Source organism: Cyprinodon variegatus, unplaced genomic scaffold (assembly GCF_000732505.1).
Source record: "Cyprinodon variegatus isolate N-32 unplaced genomic scaffold, C_variegatus-1.0 Scaffold258, whole genome shotgun sequence".
NCBI classification, from domain to species: Eukaryota; Metazoa; Chordata; class Actinopteri; order Cyprinodontiformes; family Cyprinodontidae; genus Cyprinodon; species Cyprinodon variegatus.
This window is the reverse complement of record NW_015150711.1, coordinates 803004-824649: the sequence shown is the minus strand read 5'-3', so window position 1 is coordinate 824649 and position 21646 is coordinate 803004. Positions and strand designations below refer to the sequence as shown.

At 39.2% G+C, this 21646-nt stretch overlaps 1 protein-coding gene across 1 annotated transcript in view; it reads right to left on the bottom strand.

The window, feature by feature from the left end:
* Window positions 1-320: 320 nt before the first annotated feature.
* The window catches only part of eif3h (eukaryotic translation initiation factor 3 subunit H), an 82684-nt gene continuing 61358 nt past the window's right edge, over window positions 321-21646 (bottom strand). Inside the window, exons 6-8 of the mRNA XM_015382529.1 lie at window positions 7400-7520; window positions 1022-1154; window positions 321-601 (exon numbers count right to left, since the gene is read on the bottom strand). Coding sequence (XP_015238015.1) covers window positions 507-601; window positions 1022-1154; window positions 7400-7520 — 349 coding nt within the window. The 3' untranslated portion in view covers window positions 321-506. The remainder of the gene's footprint in view (window positions 602-1021; window positions 1155-7399; window positions 7521-21646) is intronic.

The window sequence follows — 21646 nt, the reverse complement described above, 5'->3', positions numbered from 1 at the left end:
CCTACTAAAATCTCTTTACTAAGAAATAACCACTTTGACTCATACTTCTGTGCTATTCTTTTTTTTATTAATAATCTGCTGTTCCCATATGAGATGCACAACACATCACCTGCTGATTCCACCTTCATAAAGTTTAAGCTGCAGACCAAAAAGCCGCTAAAAATGTCAACAAAAACTGAATTGCCTCCTATTTTATATTCCCAGGGAGCTCCACTTTAGCATGTCAACATTCTGGAAAAACTTTCAGCTCTACATGTTGCTGACAGGCCAATTATACCAGCATTGTTTTAATGCGAAAATATACCAGGAGGCAGAAAATGTAGAGACGCTGAATTTTTATTTGAAACAAAACAAGGTGACAGATATATGTTTTTTTCTGCCAAAGATGTGAGAATAAAAAACAGTGGAGATCTGCTGCCGACAAAAAGATGATGGACGCTCCTGCATGTAGCAACGAGGTACTTGTTGCATCTCTGTCTTGTCGGATTCCCTCCTTTGTCTCTCCTCTAGTTGTGGCCTTGGAGCGCCTCGGCCATGAACAGCTTCCCGAGGTTCTGAGAGGTGAATTCCTTCACGTTCTGGCAGTAGTTGTTAATTTGCCCTGTTGGAGGGTTGCCACACACATTCACACGCCCCCAGACACAAACGAACACAACACAGAAGCATATGTGCACAAACACGCACACACACAGGCGGAGGAGGGGGAAGGAAAAAAAAGCAGCACAACAACAAATTAGTGGTGAACGGAATAAACGGACGGATCAGAATGTTGTCAGGAGGCGGAGAAGCTTAAAGGCGTCAAACAGCAGGGAAAAGGGGAGGTTTAGCTGGAGACTCAGTCAATAAACTTTAAATTAATGTAATTTTAAGATAATGGCAGAGATAATTGCAAAACAGAACCTGAGCTCCTGCGAGGGGAGCGGAGGCGGCGGGTGGAAATGTAGAGAGGAGAGTCGGGGGCGGTCCTCTGATACTGATGACAGAAACTCAAAGTCTTGGGAGTGTTAGTGTGTGTTCGTACCTGCGATGAGCAGAGTATCCATGCGTGGTGGCGCCTGGGGGGGCTTGAATAGCTTGCTGATGTCCTCCTCTGGCAGCGGGGGCTCCCCTCTGCTCTGTCGCTGGGCGTTCTCCTGCTGCCGCCTCTGGAGGTACTAGAAAGAGGAGCCCACAAAGGGTGGCATTAGTGGGGACAGATGTAGGGCAGAGGAAAAAACAGAATTGGTGATGCTGTTGAAAAACTCTGCATGTTTAGAAGATGTGGGAGTGCTGAAAGAAAATTGCAGCCGGTAAGGAAGTGGAGAACGGTAGAAAAAAGTACCAGGAGCACAGAGTCAGAGAGACTCTAGAACTCAAAGTAAGAAATGTAGAAAACCCGGGTGATGAAAGAGGAGATGGGGAGACAGAGACAGAAGAGTTATAAGTGCTAACGGGAATGGAGTGATTTGTGGTGGGCTGACAAGACGGTAAATCAGCGAGGTGCCACCTCTCTGGAGATCCTAAAAGCCTTGTTAATTTGGCAAGATGAAGGAGAAGAGGAGGAAGGTTGGAGCAGACAGAGGAAGTTGCTGGTGTTCAAGCAAAGGGGAGTGCTTTCAAACAATCATCCTACAATGCCCCTGTATAGGTTTACCAAGAAAAACGAGAAACCTTTTGATCTTTTTCCCCTCCCTCAACATGTCACAGCATGACTTTGCATCAGTGTAAAGGAAATGCACGTCTTTCTCCTTTAAGCTGCATATAATTGCTTTACAGTTCCCTGGAAGTACCTAAACCTTACTGGAAATGAACGATTCAAATGATGAGTGACACAAGCCTGATGCTAATACGGAACAAACAGTTTCACGTTAGCAAAACAAATCAATTCATTCTGCTCTACAAAGAGCACATTTGAAGTTCAAGTCCTGACAGAAACCCCGAGTTAGACTGAAATTCAGCCTCTTTTCACTACATGCTTGATAATTAATGATTTTATAAAAGCCAATCATCCTCCTGCTCCTCTCACTGCAGGTTGTTTTTCTCTGCATTTCCTAGCATTTACGTACTTTAGAAACATTTGAGCACCTGCTGTGGATGAAGTGTTCCCAGTCTAACAATTTTTTTGGAGTCACATTCAAATACGTTTGTCCAGCTCTGAGTCAACTAGATACACTACAAATAATTCACCATCAATACTTGTATATAAAAAACACAAAGTGAAGAATTTGTTTTCTCTTTTTCGTCCAGAGGACATAAATAAAGTCGAGTCGTCCATTAGATTTTCTAGGCGATCAAAAGTCATCAGCCTCATCTGATGCCCAGGCAACAGGAGGATCTCTATAAAAATAAAATCAGATTTTGACCTTTTGGCCTGCAGTAGTTCACATCTCCATGGAAACTAACTGTTGTTCTGGTTGATGGATGGCGGGCATTTACCATCTATGTTGTATTTATTCAAATGATCTATCAATACAACTGGCCCAAAAAGGGTTACAACTAACATAAATTAAGGAAATAATGTACTTCCAATCAGTATTAGTCCAGTCACATTATTTCATGAGTTCAACTGGGTTGTTTTCAGGTGTGATATAGCAGCAGGAATGGATGTAATGGCAATGAAGGCAATAGGAAATAGTAAAGAGTTCAAGTACTTGAAGCTTGGCTGACAGTTTCAACAGACCCTATCGGATCATTTAATTGTTCAACACGTCAGGCCTTAACTCTGCATAGAGTACCTGGTTTGATCAACCAGCATAACGGCTATGATCTTCCTCAGCAGGTAATCACAAACATATGACCACAGCAAACTACACAGGATTGCAGTTGAGCAAAGACAGCAGGAGTCAGTAGGTCCATGGGGGGCAGAGATACAGGTTGGTACCTCAGTGTCTGACTGATCCCAGAAACAGGTTGTTCAGCAGAAGCTGATGCAGATAAGAACCTGCTGAGGAAGACACACAACCACTTTGCTTGTAGTTTAAGTACTGAATGCATTTGGATCGTCTGTAAGAGGATGGAGAGGGAGCTCAGCCACATTCTGGAAAAATCTCCCAATAATATCTTGTGTTTATGTCTCAGGCAATCACAAAGGGAGAAAACCGAGCCAGCAATGGTTTCTTTTTGTCACACATTTAAGGCAGTGCATGGATATTTTGCAGCAGTTTTTTCATCTGCATGGAGTGTTAGCTGTCACCCCGCTAGCACATCCAGCTGGATTTACATACATTACAATAGAAAATGTCAGAAACTTAAACCAAGCAGGCTATTACTTGTGGACCTACATACGGTCTGCCATGTCTGGAGCCGGCAAAACCAAAGATTTTTTCTCTGAAGCTTGCATTCAGGTTCTTTCTTCACAACCTGTCCTCCACCATCTATTCATCACAAATATAAATCCTGATCTCCATCAATCTCACCATCAAACCATCTGTTGCAGAAATGGCCTAAACTCCTGGTGCTAAGAAAGCCCTCTGAGGGCATTTATGTCAGTTTCTCCCCATGGCCTGGTCTGATCAGGTAGGGCTTTCATTCATAAGACCTTTAATCATCCCATTCCGACTGCAGCCAATGTCACCTTCTGAATGGCAAACACCATCCAGACTGAATTCCACACCATGGAGAAAATCTTAAAACAGAGGAGTTGGTAACAGAAAGAAGTGAAAAAGTGACTTAATTATTTCTACAAGTTCACCCTTTCAATCATAATAAATGAATACATTTAAGGTTTACTTAAAAGAGATATACTTTCAGTTCTCCTAGGAATAGTATAAGTTCTTTTCAACCAAAAGCTGCTTGGGAAATAAAAGGGCTAATAAGTCTGTTTTATTGGTTGTAATCTTAAAAGCTACGTCTGCATTAGCTCCCACCTTTGGCCCAGCTCGCTGCCATTAAAATAAAAATAAAATCATGTTGGCATTGTTAGTCTGCAGACAGATCTTCCCGTCTGTTATTCACTTTTCTTTTGGCACAACATCCTAGACTTCATGTTAGCTTTAAATGATGGACTTTTTACGACCCTGTTTTGGCAAAGCTCTTGTCAGCTGCTCTGGCTTGCCTTTAATGCTTTTCTTTAAATGTAGGAAAATTACTGGGTAGTTAAATACTTTAATTGAAGCTGAATTCTTCTATTAGGCAGAATTTATGCCTCCTCATTTCAGTGGATTAAAACATTGCAGCATACCTAATCATCAGCAAAGTGTTCCCAGCTCCTTTGGATGAAAATGAGTCAGGAAGGAGTGAGCCATACGTTCCCTGCAACAAAAGACCAACTTGGCTGCGGATCGTGCCAGGGAATCTGTTATTTACCAAATACAGAAGGCTATGGAAGAAAAATGGAGCTCCCTCAGCACAATGGCTTTTTGCAACTTTCTATGATGATTAATAAGGTTCCATTTGTCCTGGAAGCAGCAGGGTCAATAGCACAAGATTACAAGGGGCATGCAGCGTAGATGTCTGAGAGGTTTAATAGAAGCTCGCTTTTCTTTTCCCTGTGTGCTTTATTGGTTCATAATAGGGTAGTGTGTGAAATGTGAAAACGCTGACACTATAAAAGAAGGGGTTGTCTGTGTGATATTACACATGAGTCTGGGTGAATGAGTGAAAGAGAGAAGCTTGGAGACTGATGATAAGGTGAGAACAGGAAGGATGATAGATCCCAACACTACAAGTGTGACGATGAAATGTGTGCACTTCCTCTCCTGGTTTATAAAGTTCTACCTATAGTTATGGAGACACGTTTCATCCGACTCTGGTGTGCGAGAAGCTGGCTGTAATTTTATCCCTGACTGGATGATAGAATGATGACGGTGACTCAGCCCAGATCAACATTAATACCGCAGACATTTTCTCGCTTCCCCTGCCACCGACTAATGACTGAATAATGGAGCCGTTTCAACGTAGGTGTATGTTTGTGCGCACATCAGTGAGTCACACTGAGCTGCTATGCTCCCGTTTTCTTGAACAATGTGTGCACGTTGCTGTGTGACGTTCACGCTCTCGTTTGCTGCCAGATGTTTGTGATGAAACTGGCAGAGGAGATAGCTGCAGATGGTGGGATTTGTGTGCACATATTTTCACTCCATCAGTGCACTTATTTCTGAAGATGTGTTAGACGCTGCTTTTAAAGTCAAAGCTGTGCTCTTTCTTCACCCTCTGCTCAGAGCAAACTTAACTTTTGCGCTGAGCCTTTTTAAAAAATATTTACACTCCCGAGACTTTTCCGGGTTTTTTTATGTTGCGACCACAGCTTGAATATATTGCTTGGTCTGTCATGTGGAAGATAAAGCAACGCCAAATAGTGCATAATTAAAAAGTGGAAGGAAATAAATACATGGTTTGCATATTTTACCAATAAAGCTGAAACTGTGGTTTGAATAAATAAGTTAATTAGTAAATAGAGTCCACTACTGTTAGCTTTAATTCCCCAGAACATTAATATATATATATATATATATATATTTTTTATTTTATTTAGAGCCATGTGCAGTACATTCTGCAGCAGAATGTCCGTGTGTCTGTACCTTTAAATCAGTCAGGTGTTCGGCTGCAGCCATTGGTTGCCTCTTTATGCTACCATTTCAAAACAAACAGAAGCTACAGTGTGAGATTACTCTCTAATGAGCCAATGCTTCAAAGGTTAGAGTCATCTAAAGCATGAAAGAACATTGAGTTAAAAGACTTCAAGGAGACATCTGGATATTTTATGAGTTTTATTATGCACTGCAGTAGCAGAATGCAGGAGAAGGGGCAGGGATCGATTGACAGCAGAGGATGAACTGGATACAAAAATTAGATTTTATTTTTATACTGCTGAATGCTTTCTGATGTTATACAGGTTGTCTGTAATTTCTTTCTGATTTTCCTTCTTGTTTAATTAGCTGCCCCCATCTATTAATGTGCAAACTTAAGCAGAAACCCAACTGATTTTCCCTTCATCTGCTTTTAATCACATTGGTGTAAATAATAAAAAAATCCTATTAGAATGTTTTTTTACCCAATGTCCAACAGACATAACAGTTTATTCACAAAAGCATAATAGACTGAATTGTGGTTGTCATATTGAAGGTGAGATCTTATATTCTTATGTTAAGTGTTCATTACAAAGCTAATTGTTCGCAGATACAGAGAAGCTGGTCAGAGTTGGAAGTTAATGGCAGCAGGAAAATAAAGGGTAATGCAAAAAAAGGAACTTGAGATTTCAGTGGATGTTTATGTTCCAGGAAAAAAAAAAAGCCCTAAACATACAGCCAGAGCTACACTGACATGTTTAGATGAGACCATTGGTGCAAGGTTGGGAAAAACCCCAAAAGACCTGCAGCTGTATTTGCAGCAAAGGGTGATTATACAAAGTATTGATCCTGGAGGACTAAATAAAAGTGCAAACAACATTCTTAAGTTTTATTTATATATATAAACAAACAAATGGAGGCAGTCCTAGTATTTTACCACAATGCACATAAAATATATTGTAATTTGCAGTTAAAAAAAATAAAAAGCCTCTCTAGGTGTGTATATTTTTGCAGGGCTCTGTGCTGATAAAGTCTACTTGCGGCCAATGATTCCTGAACCCTACCTGCAGTATTTAACCTTCTGCTGTGGACAAACATGAGTAATTACAGCAGGAAGAGGGATGTTTACATTATGACAGCTATAACAAGTCAATGCGACCTTATCAGTGTAAACTCAAGGCTACAGAATGATTCGTGATGGCCTGTTACTGTCGCCTGGCCTTTACTTACCACTTGTGCTGCATTGCTTGGTCCACACTCATTTGGTTTATTACACTAATAAGCTCCTTCAGTGATATCCTTCTTTGCCACATTGCAGAGGAGTTCACAGCTCTGAAAAGCTGCCACAGTGTTGCTCATTTGTCTGGAAAAAGTTATACGCCTCGCCTTTTTCTTTTTTTTATCCTGCTCTTCTTGTAAGAGAGGAGTAACACATTTTAAATGGCTAAGTTTAAAAGTAAAAATAAAACAGAACAACAAGAGCTCCTGGTTACAAATCAGATGAAGATATTTAAAAACTGAAGTGCTTTAATTAAAAAAAGAAGGTGTTATTGTCTAAGTTTACTGGAATAAAAGCTGATGTTCACTCGGCACAGATGTCAATGAGCACAATTATGCAACATTTATAATAAAATGCTCTGGATATTTGCATAATTCTTTCTTTCCTGCTGTGATTACAGCTTCTATTTGGTTGTGTCCACATCCTACAGACATAAACCTGCTGTTTTCCTGCGAAGAATGGGACTGTGGGTGCATCTGTTTGTGAATAAGTGAGATAGGGGAGTGAAAGAGTCTCTATATGGATGCTGGTTCACTGATGTGCCTGCTGCTCCTGCTGGCTCACTGTGTGGGTGGTGTGGGCACTTTTGCTTCCTGAAAGCCTGGCCATATGCGAGTTTGCTTGCAGGAGTTACCTGGTGTTTCTGCTGCTGCTGCTTGCTCAGGTTGCGGCTATAGGTGTTATATTTGACAATATCTTGGTTCAGGTCGTCCACTCTGTCCATCAGGAGCTGAAGACTCTTCTCCAAGTGGTTGCTGAAATGAGAGAGACTCTGTGTCAGTCAAAGGGTTTGTGTCTTAGCCAAATAAATTATTTACAACCTTGCAGTGTTATTAGAATACTAGCTACAGCCAGTTAGACCTCATTAATACATCAAATAATTGAGTATATAGTGAATGTATATTTATAGTCATAATAAATATTTTTCAGGTTATAGAATCACAAAAAACATGCTAACATGTATCCCTCTCCACGTCTTACTGTGTCATTATCATCACATAAGTCGATCTGTGGGGATCATGGGAAAGCAGCTTTCTAATAAACATCATAAATACGTGTAGAGTATTTGACCATTTTTATTCTTTTTACCAAATTTCCATCTCCTTCCACATTTTTTGCAACAGAATAAAGTCTAAACTTAAATGGACCGCTCAATAATTTTCCCAAGGTTTGAATGATTTCAGCCTTAATCAATTTTAAGATTGAGCCTGGTTCTGCTGGAGGTTTCTTCCTTTTAAAAGGGAGTTTTTCCTCTCCACTGTCACTACAAGCATGCTTGGTGTGAGGGATTGCCTTTGAGTCAATGCAATAAACTGGTTTTCCTTAAATAGAAAACTTTGAATCAATCTGACTGGATGATCTAGTTGAATTGTCTCTGTAAAGTGAGATGACGTGCTGAGAATTGGTGCTACATAAATAAACTGAAATTGATGCCTCCACCTCAGTCTGCTCAGATTCCTCTTACAGTCAGGCTGAATTGTGTTAAATGCAGCAGAAATCAGAGAACATGATCCTCAAAGCGCAACATGCCTAATCTAACTCACTGACTGCCAAAAAGTAGAATGTAGAATCATTTTTTTCTGCTTTATAAAGAGTTATTTATAAAAGTTAAAATTTTCATGCTAATAAAAAATCAACAAGATAAATGTGTTGCCCGGAAGCTAATAAGGAGTCAAAATAAAATCAAACTATAAATCTATCTTTATAAAATGAGCTTATCTGGTTAACTCCTGTGTAATCACATACAAACTTGAATAATAACAAAATACTGAACAAAACTTATAGTCAGACTGACTCCATTTGTTTTACTTTGTTTTCATCATTCATGACACCTGAGCTTGCTTTGATCAGGTGTAGGAAAACGGCTGATTCTCTACACCCAGTCTGTTCCTCAGCTTGGTTTTGATGCTTTACAAAGCTGAAAGTGAACTCAAATATATAAGAAAAACATAGTTTTTTTGGTTGAAAAAAGCTTGTTTTATTTTTTTGTTGGGTCCTCACAAAGTAGAACAGATCCCAGCCCTATTTAATTTTTTTGACAATGGGTTAGTTGAAACAGGTGTATGATGGCACCTTCCACTCCAACTCCATGGTGATTAGCTAACAACAGGGGTTCCTGATAGCTGCATGTTTGTTTGCTGAGGTGAACCTAGGTCTTTCTAGAACCTTAATGATGTGCGCTGTAAGGGCAACAGGTCTATAGTCACTAAGGACTGTTGGCCAGGTCTTCTTTGGTACTGGAACAAAGTAGGATGTCTTCCACAGCACTAGAACTGTCTTCTGCATCAGGCTAAAGCTAAAGATGCTGTGATCCCACAGAGCTGTTTTGCAAAGGCCATCAGGACTCTGGGACTGACATTGTCACAGCCAGACCTGGTGACTTATTATGATTCAGTTTGTCAAATTGCCTCTTCACTTGACTTTTACAGACAAAAAAAGTGAAGAGGCAGATGGGGAAGCAGGAGGTTCCCTAGCAAAAGTGAAAGATGAAACATTGGAGGTGTGAAAGGGAAGCCTTTGTTCAAAAGAGAGCAGGATGTCCATTTGACTCTGGGTAGAAGAGAAAGATGCTGAGCTTGTCCCTGAACTAAACCTTCTGAACAATGTGTTCAGTTCATTAGCTCTGTCCAGACTTCCATCAGTGTGATCCTCCCCCTGCTTCAAGCCTGTGATCTTCTTCACCCATGGCCACACATCTCTGATACTGTTCGGCTTGAGCTTGCTCTCTAGCCTACTCCTATATCCCGCCATGCTATCCCTTAAGTCTTCATGTGCCATACCGACAAGATTTGAGTTTCACTTGCCTCGGGTCTGATTTTAATGTTTTAACTTTTTTCAGAACATATATTTTATTGCTGTCACTGCATAGCTGCCTATAGATTTGTTTTTTTTTTTTTACTATTGTGTGTGTTTGCATGCGTCCCATAAGTTTCACTTTGCTGCTATGATCTATGAATTTATCCACAGAGGGACAATAAAGACCATTTCCTTTCCATTTTATTCTAGTTTTTGTTTGCAAGCGTCTTATTTTTTGGTTCTGTCAAACTTCTTGTGGGTTTGTAAAGTGCTTTTTGATGAACTTTGATTTTCCTAAGAAAAATGAAAAGTTGCATACAGTATTTTTCTCAACAATACAGGGAAATTTCAGGTCAGTGTTCTTAAGCAGAACTTAACAGGCGATGTGTCAGGGCAGATGGATGCATTTCTTTGAATAACAGCGGCTGCCTGCTGAGCCTCAACCACCTGTGAATTTGTTGGATCTATTAATGGCTTCTATAAGTTCCATAGACGGGGCTCTACAATGTAAATGTAACAGGTAAAATAGTGCTTTATTGTTCACTTAAATGAGGTTTTAAAAGTTTTTTTTTTTAAACCTTGCATCTTTTGTTACACACATAAAAATATCAGAGGAAAAAATAATAAGATCAAAACAGAATGCTACCAGCCTTTCTTGATTTTTAACAGCAGTATGTCTCTACCTTTCACCTTGAGTTCCACCTTGACGAGCCAGTAGAGCTTTACTTTAACTTAAAACCCTTCTAACCTGTCAAATTATGTTGTTTCATTTATGAAGGTTTTGGGTGCAACACAATGCAGCATGTACTGTGAAAAAAAATGATTCCTGCCTTTTTTTGACAGGTGCTAGCTGAATGGCTAGCCTGCGTCAAGGTTTAGAGGTATTCAGTTTCTCTTTTTCTTTTCCCCTCATCAGGGTTGCAAGCCCAAATCTAATCTCTTAGAGACTTATTGGGCAGCACAGCTACGCTTCTTGGCAACAAAGTTTGCTTGTTTTTTTTTTCTCCAAACTAGAGCACAAGTTTACGGTGCATGACAGATGGATTCTTGCAAAAGCACAGTCAGAAGAAAAATCCCTGCCGCCATGTTCCAAGCTATTCTTTTGTTTTGTGGCCAAAACATCAAAATTCAGGCTGACAAGATTCCTGTACTGCCAGCCAGAGGGGAGTTTTTTTTTATTTAGTAACTGGTTCAGTGCCTTGCTGATAGGTTTCCTGTTGACGGATAGATGCTTCATGCAATGACCTGCCTTTTGTTTTCCTTTAACTTTTTCTGGAGGGAATCCAACAAAGTTAAAAAGAGTGGATGACCAAAATCCATTTGTTTGAAGAAAATGAGAATAAGAGCTTTTGAACTGCACGGAGCTGACCAGTATGCGTCATTCAGATTTTTCAAATAATTTGTCAAAGCACAAAATTACTCAACATATACTAAGGGAAGATGGTTTAAGTTGATTTTATCCATCTGAGAAAATTACCTTTAATTTGATAAAGATCTACAAAGGATTTCACAACTCTTGTGGGAACAAAGTCAGAAATCAAAGAAGAAACCCAAAGGCAAAAGCACTCAACAAACTTGAAAAGCAAGGGAAATATTTATATAATCCTGGAGGCATTCTTCTTGATTCAGTAAAGGCCCTCCTTGTACATCAAACAGGTCTACGCTCCACTTTATCTCAGGTCATAACATCACTTCAAACACTTTGGACCAAATATTGTGTCTGTAGACTGGAAGTGTTGAGCTCTAATTGTCAATATCTACTGCTCTGTAACTTTTAGGTACATCAATACAGAGGACTGATTATCTCCTCAGCATGCCATCAGGTTTGGTAAAGGCATGGTAACATGTACCTCATTTGATTAAGGTTGCTTGAGCAGGATACACTGAAAAGATGGAGGGCAGTAGATCTTAAGACTTGGATTTAGAGGCCATGCTGTTGACAGAACAAGCTTAATATATGCCTGCTATTTTCTAAATGTATTCCTGATGTATTAATAGGATTAATAACCCCAATAATAATGAATATGATTCTCTTTTTTTAAAGAGCAGATGTTAGCTAGGAGTCCTGAAAGGACTCCTAGCTAAGGAAAGGACTACCCACCATTGAATCAGTTACGATGATTACATAAAAGGAACCCAACAACCTTTTTATTCTACCATTGAAATTGTGTTTTTTAGCTAGTTTGCTAGAATATTCAGGAAAGTTATAACCAGGGTTGTCTGGGATTAATACTCCTTCATTTACTTGATTAAATAAGATGCGAAAGATTAATGAGCAGCAAATGTTGCTAAGCTCCTTTTTTGTACGCATTAGAATAAACTGCAGAGCAAGAAAGCTGCACAATTGTTCTGACTCTTGCTCTTCTAATATCAACTCAGAGTATGAGCAAAATGTCAGCCGTATAAATTGTTTGGCCAGAGTCCACACAGGAACAGAAACTTAACGACCACGCCGCTGCATATAAAAATTAAGCCCCGCCATCCATCCATCTTTGAAATATATGCACATCTTTAAGACTGCTCTGGATCATCTCAGCTTAACGTCAGCTTCCTTCTACTGCTAACACCTTAATCACATTAAAATGCAAACATGCCCTGCTAGTAACCACAGGCATGCGAATAATTACACGAACACAGCTGATGATGATTTATGGCATGTTATTTTCATATGCCTCAACTATCTGTGACACTGCCCATATTAAAATCCTGCACCTGCATGAGGTGTGTGCTAATATGGGTGATTACATTATGGGCTTAAACAGATAGCTGCCTGATGCCAAAAGAAGGACACTGCATATTCACTCCATTAGTGAGCAGTAGTTTTAGCCTACCCTGAAGTAGGATAATCACTTTTAAAACTCAAACCAAAAAGAAAATGAAAGCATCATTTCAAAATAAAAAATGTTTGGTAAAGCCAGTCATCTCTATGTTCTGAACTACTGCCAGTCTAGTCGTGTTAGACCGTGAGGGTGGCTGTGATGAGTTTGGCATTCCTCTGCTGTAAACATGGAAACTCAATGGCTCGAGACCAAATCAGAGGATAGCTCTTCCCTGCTGTGGCCCTCCAACTGCGTAAGGAATGATTCCCTCAAAGGACGGCCTGCTTAAAACGGTTTTATCAAAGCGGTATGATGGCTAATGCATGTGGTATTTGTAAATAATGTATGGTAGGGGAATCACGCAGTCAGAACAGGAGTCCTCAACGCACCGTCCGTTTAGGTTTGAAACCGGAGACGTCAACATGTGTGAGTGTAAATCTTAGCTGTGCTGATGCTTGCTTGTGTGACTAATATCTGACAAATAGATTACGAGAAGGGTTCAGTGATTCCGTTAAATGAAAAGAGATGGGCAACTTTAGATGTTGCATTACAGAGACATATTTTGAATGGTATTAACTATGAATAAAACAGTGGCCAATATGTTTATATGGGCTGTATTAAGAACTAGTGTATTTCATAAAAGTGAATATTTGTTATATAAAACACAGACTAAAATAATTCAATCTTAAGTGTCTCCAGTTTGTTCAGCTAAAGCACTAATTAAGTCAAACTCATTAGCAAGAATGTTTTTTTCTCTTATTTTTAAAACAAACACATCTTTGCTGTGGTTGTCCAGGAAACCATTTCATGTCATCCTGTTAGATCACATTTAAAAGTCATCTCTATTTCAGTAATATTTGATGCCGTATGACAAACTGATCCTTTTTTTTTCTTTTGGACATGGAGGATAAATCTGCTCTCTCTCATGAAACAAACCGGTACGCTCCTTGTTGGCTGGAGTTTTATTGCTTAGGAACACAGCATCAGAGGCATCTATTGTGATAGAGGGGATCATTTGCCTCCATAACACTTCATTGCATTAATGACATCAGCCGTGAAGATGCATCCTTATTAACCCTTTGTAAACAGAATCGACTGATCTGAGCGTACAGGTTTTAAATGCATATAAAGGCAGGTGAATCTGTATCTGGGCGTTAATGTATAATATCCTGTTCATGGAGCTACACTATTGCTGATGTTTCTTACTTCCATTCAATTAAATTATAAATTCTATAATTCAACTATAGTCCAACTAATTTGTGCAGGGAGGTAACATGTTTAATCGGATCAACTATTTAATGAATTTTAATTAAAATATTTTTCTGTTACTCAGAAATTTGGTCAATATCTGCTCAGATAGGGTGCATGCAGAACCTTCTCATCGACTTTAACCCACTGCTGCCTGAAATTAACTGATACAATTTATGCAGAAATAGATGATTTTTAGTTTTTGCTGTCACACTGTTTAAACTACAAATTAGACCTGCATGATGTATGGAAAAAAAAACATTTGATAATATTAGTGAATTCTGAATTAACCACAGGGCTTGACACCAATATGTTATTCATTGAAAGAAATATAATCAATGTATCCATGAGGTTTTATTGGAGAAGCTCCTTCTGGTCGGCCTCTGCCATCTAATTTGACCACTTCTTGATCTACTAAAGCGTTTTACGCTGCATTAAACGGCAAGAGTCAACAGATATACTGGAGTTATGAAGAGTCTGAAGGTATGGTAGTTAAATAATTAGCACACTTCAGGCGTGCGGTTCAGGCAGTTTGTGGCATGCATATTGGTGCAGTGATGAAATAAGGATGCATTTGCTACATATTTTGCAGCTCTTATACAGTTAATTAAAACCGTGAGTGCAACAGGAAAACACTGGAATTACTAAGAGACATCTCAGCTGCCTTAAGACCAGAAGTCTTTTGAGGCTAATTTGCAGCAATTTTCTAAAAGGAGGTGAAGTTTCTTAGAGGTTGCTTTATTAGGTAGCTGAGGATTTAGATTAGGAAATCTTTTATTCAGCACTAATCCTAGAATGCCCATTTTGTGAAAACAACAAACAAATTTTAAGCATTCCTGAACCAAATCAAAGTGAAAACTGCTGCTATGTTTATAGCTTTTAAGCATGTGCTCTTCCTACTGGGGAAATGTATTTAAAAGCAAGAAAAGCCTACAAATCTGGAAAATATAAAATATGAATAAAAGATGGACTCTTTTTGTTTTTGAAAGCAAATAACTTAATATGCATTTTGCAGATATAAAAAGATTCTTTTGAATCGTGTCTTCAAAAACCATAAGAGCACTTTCATTTATAAAGAGCCTTCTTTAACAGAATATAAATAAAACTTTTTAAGGGGAATGCCAGGAACACATCTGTGGCTGCTTATTTGGCACACAGAGAAAGGATCAAGTGAGCATCTTTGCTGCAAATATCATTTATGATGGACACGTAGGCAAGCTCAGTGGAAGTCAGCAGGTGACAAGGTCGGATTTCTGTTCAACCACCAAAACAATCGTCTATGTCCCTGGGATTATGAAACGATCCGAGTTGCGAATTTCAGGCTATAGGAACAACCCAAACCAGAGGAAAGGGGACACGACACAGTTCATGTCACATCTACGACACAAAGACTAAGTTACAAAGATTGCTCATATATGCCTTAAGGCACAAACAACAACAAAAAAAAACAGAGAATAAAAGGATTGGAAACTAGCTTTCAAACTGATGCTTTACCTAATAAATAACAACCAAATTATGCACTCCAGAACATCCAACTTCTGCAGACACCTCTAAAAGGTTAAATTATTCAGACCGGTTCACGAGCACATGGATCCATAGCGCATTAGCAATCGAAAACTGGCGAGGTATTCCCAGTCATTACAAGTTCTATTTAAAGGCTGGCTTCACATTCGGAGCACTGCATGTCTGCTCTTACACACTCAAACTCCAAAGGGACAATAAAGGACAAACTCTAAAATTATACTGATGTGTGAATAGAAGAAATTGGTTGACATTCAGTAAATTGAAGATTCAGAGGGGAGTTGTTAAACAAAGCTGCAGTGAAAATGACTTCCATTGTCTGAATAAGCATTTTATTCTGATGGAGTCTTTTTAACTGATGGACTGGGGCGCACGACGGGTAGTGGAGCTGCCTGCTTCTAAAGCCGAATGATTTGTTTCAAAGAAGACATGATATCTTCTCTTTCCAACAGTGGAGTGTAGAACTATCTTGGTTAAAATACAGCTGAAATAAAAAAAGCATGTAAAGTTCTGTTATCAAAGGGACTGATATTGAACTTGGCACATATTTCGAAACCTCCTGCGAACCCTTTAGTCCATTCAAGTTACGTTTAAATACAAGCTTTTCTATGTTATTGCAAAATGGTGAAAGAAGTTTAAGAAGGAGGGAAACATTTTTTTAAACTGTTCCTGTGAAAGAACATCATAATGGATCAAGTTTGTCTGTCAAGGGTCATTTTTTCCACATCGCATTCAATTCACAGCAACATCTCTATCACCACCTCCTCTGTGACCCCATTTCTCTGCCTTTCCCCAGTCCTCAGCTGCTTACTTTTACTGGATACACATCCTCAGGGTTATCTGATAGCAGAGAGAGTCACTGTGCCATGCAAGAGTTTGGACGTATTCAGAGATGAAATGGGATGGAACGTAATATTTCGGGTGACTTTCAAGAGGGCGGGAACAATAGAGAAAGTGTTTTGACCTTTGTGCGTTTAGTAAAGGTCTGGGATCCAAATTCTTATGGCCTGTGGCATGTCTGCAGCCATCAGTGGGAAAGTTTGAAGCCTTTGCCTCCTTAAAGCAGCAGCCAAAAAATATAATCTCAACAAACTGAAAAATGCTACAGAATAACATCAAACATTATCCAACTTACTTTCTATATTACTCTAAAGGCATCAAAACATTATGCTATAACAGTTTATGATAAAAGAATATTATCCTATCTCTGGTCAACGTAAAGTCTGTTCTGGTGATGTCACCATATGACTTCTTTTTTTCCTTGAGAGGTACAATGTTTTTTTATTGGAGAAATAAGAAAGGAAGTCATTTTTGAGTTGCCCTTTGGTGTCAACACATCGACCAGCATGGCTGTCACCACCCAGGAAAAAACATGTCAAAGAAACCTCTACAAAATGTAATGGTTTATATAGGATTGTTTTTTTTTTGGTGCAGAGAATTTGTCGTTACTGCTGCTGGAAGTTAACAACGATTATAGAAATTTAAAGCAGAAAAAAAAAACATGACAATAAGATTATTAAAAACAGATTTTGATTATTGAAAGTGTAAAACAAAAAGCTGGATTTCATGTCTTCTTTTTCAAATACTAATGAAATCTAATCTCTCTCTTGTGAACCCAGCATCACATGTCTTATCATTCTTTTATTTTGGATCATTGCTGGTAGCCAAGTTATGGTTATCGGTTCCAAAAAGGATTCAATTGTCCGTCATGTTTGTTGAACATGCTCTGCTATAAGCATTAAATCCTTTCTTCTTCACTGTTATTGAGGTCAGCAGTAAGCAAACTATTGTGGCCAAGAAAAGATTCTCAGACTGCTGTTCCAAATCCAGCCAGCCTTTAGCCTTACAAATGTCATTATGCAATGGAAACTCATTGCGTAATGGGTTTCCATTGCGTAATTAAGGTTCACAAATGTAGCAAATGTTTTTATCTTTCCTTTATGAAACCCCAAGTCCATTGATTTGATATTAGCATGTGCCACACATGAAGAAATTATGTATTGTTAAAACTGGTAACTGCCTTTTCCTTATTTCATGCAAAGGATTTTGGAAATCCTTTTAGCTTCTTAGGAAGCTTGTGAGCTCCCTATGCTACAAGAACTGTGAGAGGAAGCATACAGGTTCCTATTCAAACAGCCCTGATCATAGCTAAGGCTAACGCCGTTTAGCCTAGGCTAAATTGGCCTTATCTATTTAACGTATTTGGATCAAGCCAATTTTCCTTAAATGAGATTACTAGGGCTGCAATTAAAGATTATTTTTTTATGTATTAATTTGTCGATTATTTTTTCAATGAATCGATTAATAATCAGGTAGCCAAATGTTCCTTAAAGCAGAATTTTTGCAAAATTAACCAGGTTAAACTAAAACTTTTCCACTTGAAGAGTTCTGGATAGAGCATATTAACAGAGGAAAACGAATTCTATCTTAAATGCAAAAGTGTTTCTATATTTTCTTTTACAATTTTGGTATAATTACTGCTCTAAGTGGGCCACTGTTTCGCTAAAGGCATATTTTCCAGTTAATGATTAATCTATTACTAAATTAGTTGATGATTATTTCAATAATCGATTAATCATGATTAATCCGATTGTTTAGGCTCTGAGGATGACCGTGACAATGTCTGAATACATGAAACAACTACCTACAATATAAAAATAAAGAAATCCCACATTTATATTGGGGAACTATGTTGTGAAGCAGCTGCCTGCAGGCTAGTTGAGCAGATAGCCTGACTAAATGAGCCAATATCAGTTTGTTGAGCTTGTGAAAAAGAAAATGGCAGAACAGCAATAATCGTCTGTTAGGCAGGGATGTATACTGAGAAATTACCAGGAAATAATATGATCGATAATCATGGACCTGGATTGCAACCCTCTTCATCTAGCCTGTGGGTGTGTGGAGCCTCCCAATATTTCTTCCTGGGGACTCCCATCTCTGACAATCTTTTCTGGTCAGCACACATGAAGTCATTGATGAAGAAGACCCAGCAGCGTTTACACTTCTTGAGACTTCAGAAGGAATAGAGTGGGGAGAGGATCGGTGACCTTCAATCACTCCACCATTCAAAGTGTGCTGGTGCATGGTATCCTGGCTGCACTGAGGCTGAAAGGAGGAAGCTGGGGAGGTTGATAAAGTCAGCCAGTAAGATAGCCGGCTGTCTTTTCTCCTCTCTGCTGAAGTGTTTTTGCAGCAGTAAGAATATCTGTTTCTTTTCTTTTTGAAATAAATTTTATTACTTACTGGAAAGACCCTAAATACAACAAAACTAAAGCATTGTGTTACAAATGTAAAAATCTCATAGCAGAGCATGTTTTCACTAATTCCTAACTCCCAGCAACATGAAATTAAAGCTAATAGGTGCCGTTAGGGTCAAGATGAGGGATTGCAGAAGCAAAAAACTTTCTTTTAACAGTTCTCATGGGACAGTTAAGGCAAGCATCAGATAACCTGTTAAACGGCAAGAAAACTTACAGGGAGTTTTAGTTAAGTTAACTAAAATGTTCTTCTGGACAGCCAAACTTTTCAAATACGAGTCCTTTGACGTTCGACAGAACCACCTAAAAATACCAGTGTAGACTTTTGACATTGACACAAATAAAAACTTAACCTATTTGAAAGCAAAATGTGAAAAGCTCTGCTGAGACGTCCCTACAGGAAACATCCTGTACTGAAATCCAGTGGGAGGTGAGCCTTTGCAGGATGACAACCCTCCATGTGGGACTCAGACAGTCAGCCACTCTGGGAGGAGTGTTTCCTAAATTTCAAACAGCAAAAAGGTCAGGCCACACTTCATATAGCTTTAATGGACTCTCTTTGACAGAGAAGTGCAGATAGGGCTACTTGAATCCAACTGGCCGTGTCTGTATTGAAAGTTTTCAAAAAAGGATGAACTACTTTCAGTTAAACAGGAGAACCTATCCTGAAATAGAAAAATTCCTCATAGCTTTAAGTGAAACTATTCACTAAATCCTCCGACTCAAACTAATGATCGTCAAACATCAGTCTGCTAATCAAGCAGTTTAGGATGAATGAACAACGCTTTGCAATGAAAAAGGATCTGCATGGGTTTATCTTTTGTTGACCTCTTTGTAGATCTCTCCCACACAGACAGATTAGACAGACATCTAATCCTTTCAATTACAAATACAGGCACTACTACTTTGCTGTATTTTAATTTTAATAATAGCTATTTAGCAGCTGACAGAGAAAACCTAATCATTCAAAGTGGATTAAAGGTTTTTATAGCCTATAAATGATTTACACACAGAAAAATGGCATCATATTGCCATAAACTGGAAAATCAAAAAACCTTAAATTTAATCTAATGACAACATCTTTTAGATACATTTATCACAATAAATGTAAAGCTACAACAAGAAGTGCCAAATTTGATTAAAAGAAATGGACTCTCGGTTCCAAAGCCGGGGGGGTGGATCGATCATGCTCCGGGCTTGTGCTGCAGCCTGGGGCACATTTTACTGATAGAAGGGTAGAATAAAGCCAGTAAAAGAACATATCACTCCATCTATAATAAAAAATGCTGACAATAAAAGGAGCAGGAAGGAACAAGGATTCCAAAGAAAAGTTAAAACTACCAAGGGCGGGATGCCTTTTATAAAACTTATGAAAAAAAATCCACAGAACATGAACTGAAAAATACTCTCAGTTGGGAACAAAGCACTTCTAAGCCACCATGAGCTGCCAACCTGAAGGGAGCCAAGTTGTTGCCTGCAAGCACTTTTACATTAAGGCTTGTGGAGACCATAAAAGATGTAAATAAAAAGTAACGCACAGTAAAAAATTTAATATTGAATGTCTTTTTTGAGAACACTTTGTATTCTACTTGCTTAGCTGCTTGCATGATTGGAAAATTTGCCCTGTGGTGCACATTCTGCCTAATGCATTTCTATTTACATATGATGCAATTCAGGTCAATCACACAGACAAGTGGTAATGGACCGAACCAGCTGCTTAAACAGACAGAAAAAGTAAATGCGGTAAAAGCATTTCTATAATAAAGTATCTCTCAACTGTCTGATGGTTGAGCAGTGCTTACTGTAGAAGCCAAACAAACGCACTCCAGTCTGTGACATGGCAAATATAGAGTCGTTTCCAAGATGTTTAGGGTGGAAACAGCTACGTAGATGAATTTACATTCATGCAATCAATCACCACGATCAACATCATCATCTGTGGTAAGAACAACCCTGCTTGCTGAAGTGAAACTGCACTCAGTCAGCCTTATACAGAGATGACATTGATGAATGGGCCAGCAGATTGGAAAATGAGACAAAAGGAAAAACATTAAATAAAACCCATTATCACTTCCGTTTTTGTTTTTGCAGTGGGAATGAATGGAAAAGGGTGGGGCTGTCAGCTGAAGATGTAGAGAGATGGACATTACAATCCCAAACCAGAACAGAGCTGCGCAGCAATCTGACAGCTTCAGGAAACAATTTCATCTTGAAAGGCATCCCATCGGCAATCATGTCAGGAAGCCCTATGGGGAGGCCTTCTCTGCTGCTCCCCCCTGCCTCCCCCCGTTTGGGGGGTGATATCAAAAAGCTGTGCTTCAACTTCAGTGCAGTCATCTTGGAAAGTAAATAACATGGAAGATAAGTGAGTCGACCTGACAACTTTTAACAAATGATCCTATCTGCGAGTAGGCGTGGCTGGCCGTGCATTCGGAAAAGGCTGTGTTCACACGCGACTCTTGGTTGTTTAAAAGGACTCAGAAGAGAAGAACAGCGATTCCTGCGGTGATTCCAGGAACGTATGAGGAAGTGCAGAGCGCTATGGGAGCAAACAGTGTATAAATCAGCACTTCGAGTCGTTATTGTGCTAATTTCTCACACCTGCCCCTGGGAAGCTTTTTGATTAGCAGCTTCACAGCTGTTGCTCCACTTGCAGCAGTTTATCTCCATAAGTGATTGCTGATAAATTCTCCAGAGACTGATGCAGAGCCCCTCTGAGATGTAAATGTGAGACTTTAAGAGCGAGGCTGTGAGCAGATATGAGGGGTGGATCTTTGTTCCTATGGCGCTCATTACTGATAGGAGAAATTCTCAAGGCTTCTTTTTGTGTCTAAACACATATTTGAATAAATTAGCAGGGACATTTAGACTTTGTGTACCCAAATATCAACCGAATATCAAGGTCAGCACAGCTAGACTAACAGCATATCTAAGTTTGTGTATTCTCATGCAAATACAAAATAAAAGAGGTGACTGCTTGTCCTGATGCTCTCTGCCAGTTTGACCCAGCATCTTTATTAACCGACTACTTCCAGCCAGGCTGCAAAATAGCCTCAAACTGTGAGGGCCTCAAACTTAAAGGGACATTGTGTAACAATTTGTCTTTTTTACTGCCTGAGATAGATGATTGCATTCATATACCGTATTTTCACGACTATAAGGCGCACTTAAACGTCTTTTTTTTCCCTCAGAATGTGCGGTGCGCCCTATGGTGCGGTGCGCCCTATGGTGCGGTGCGCC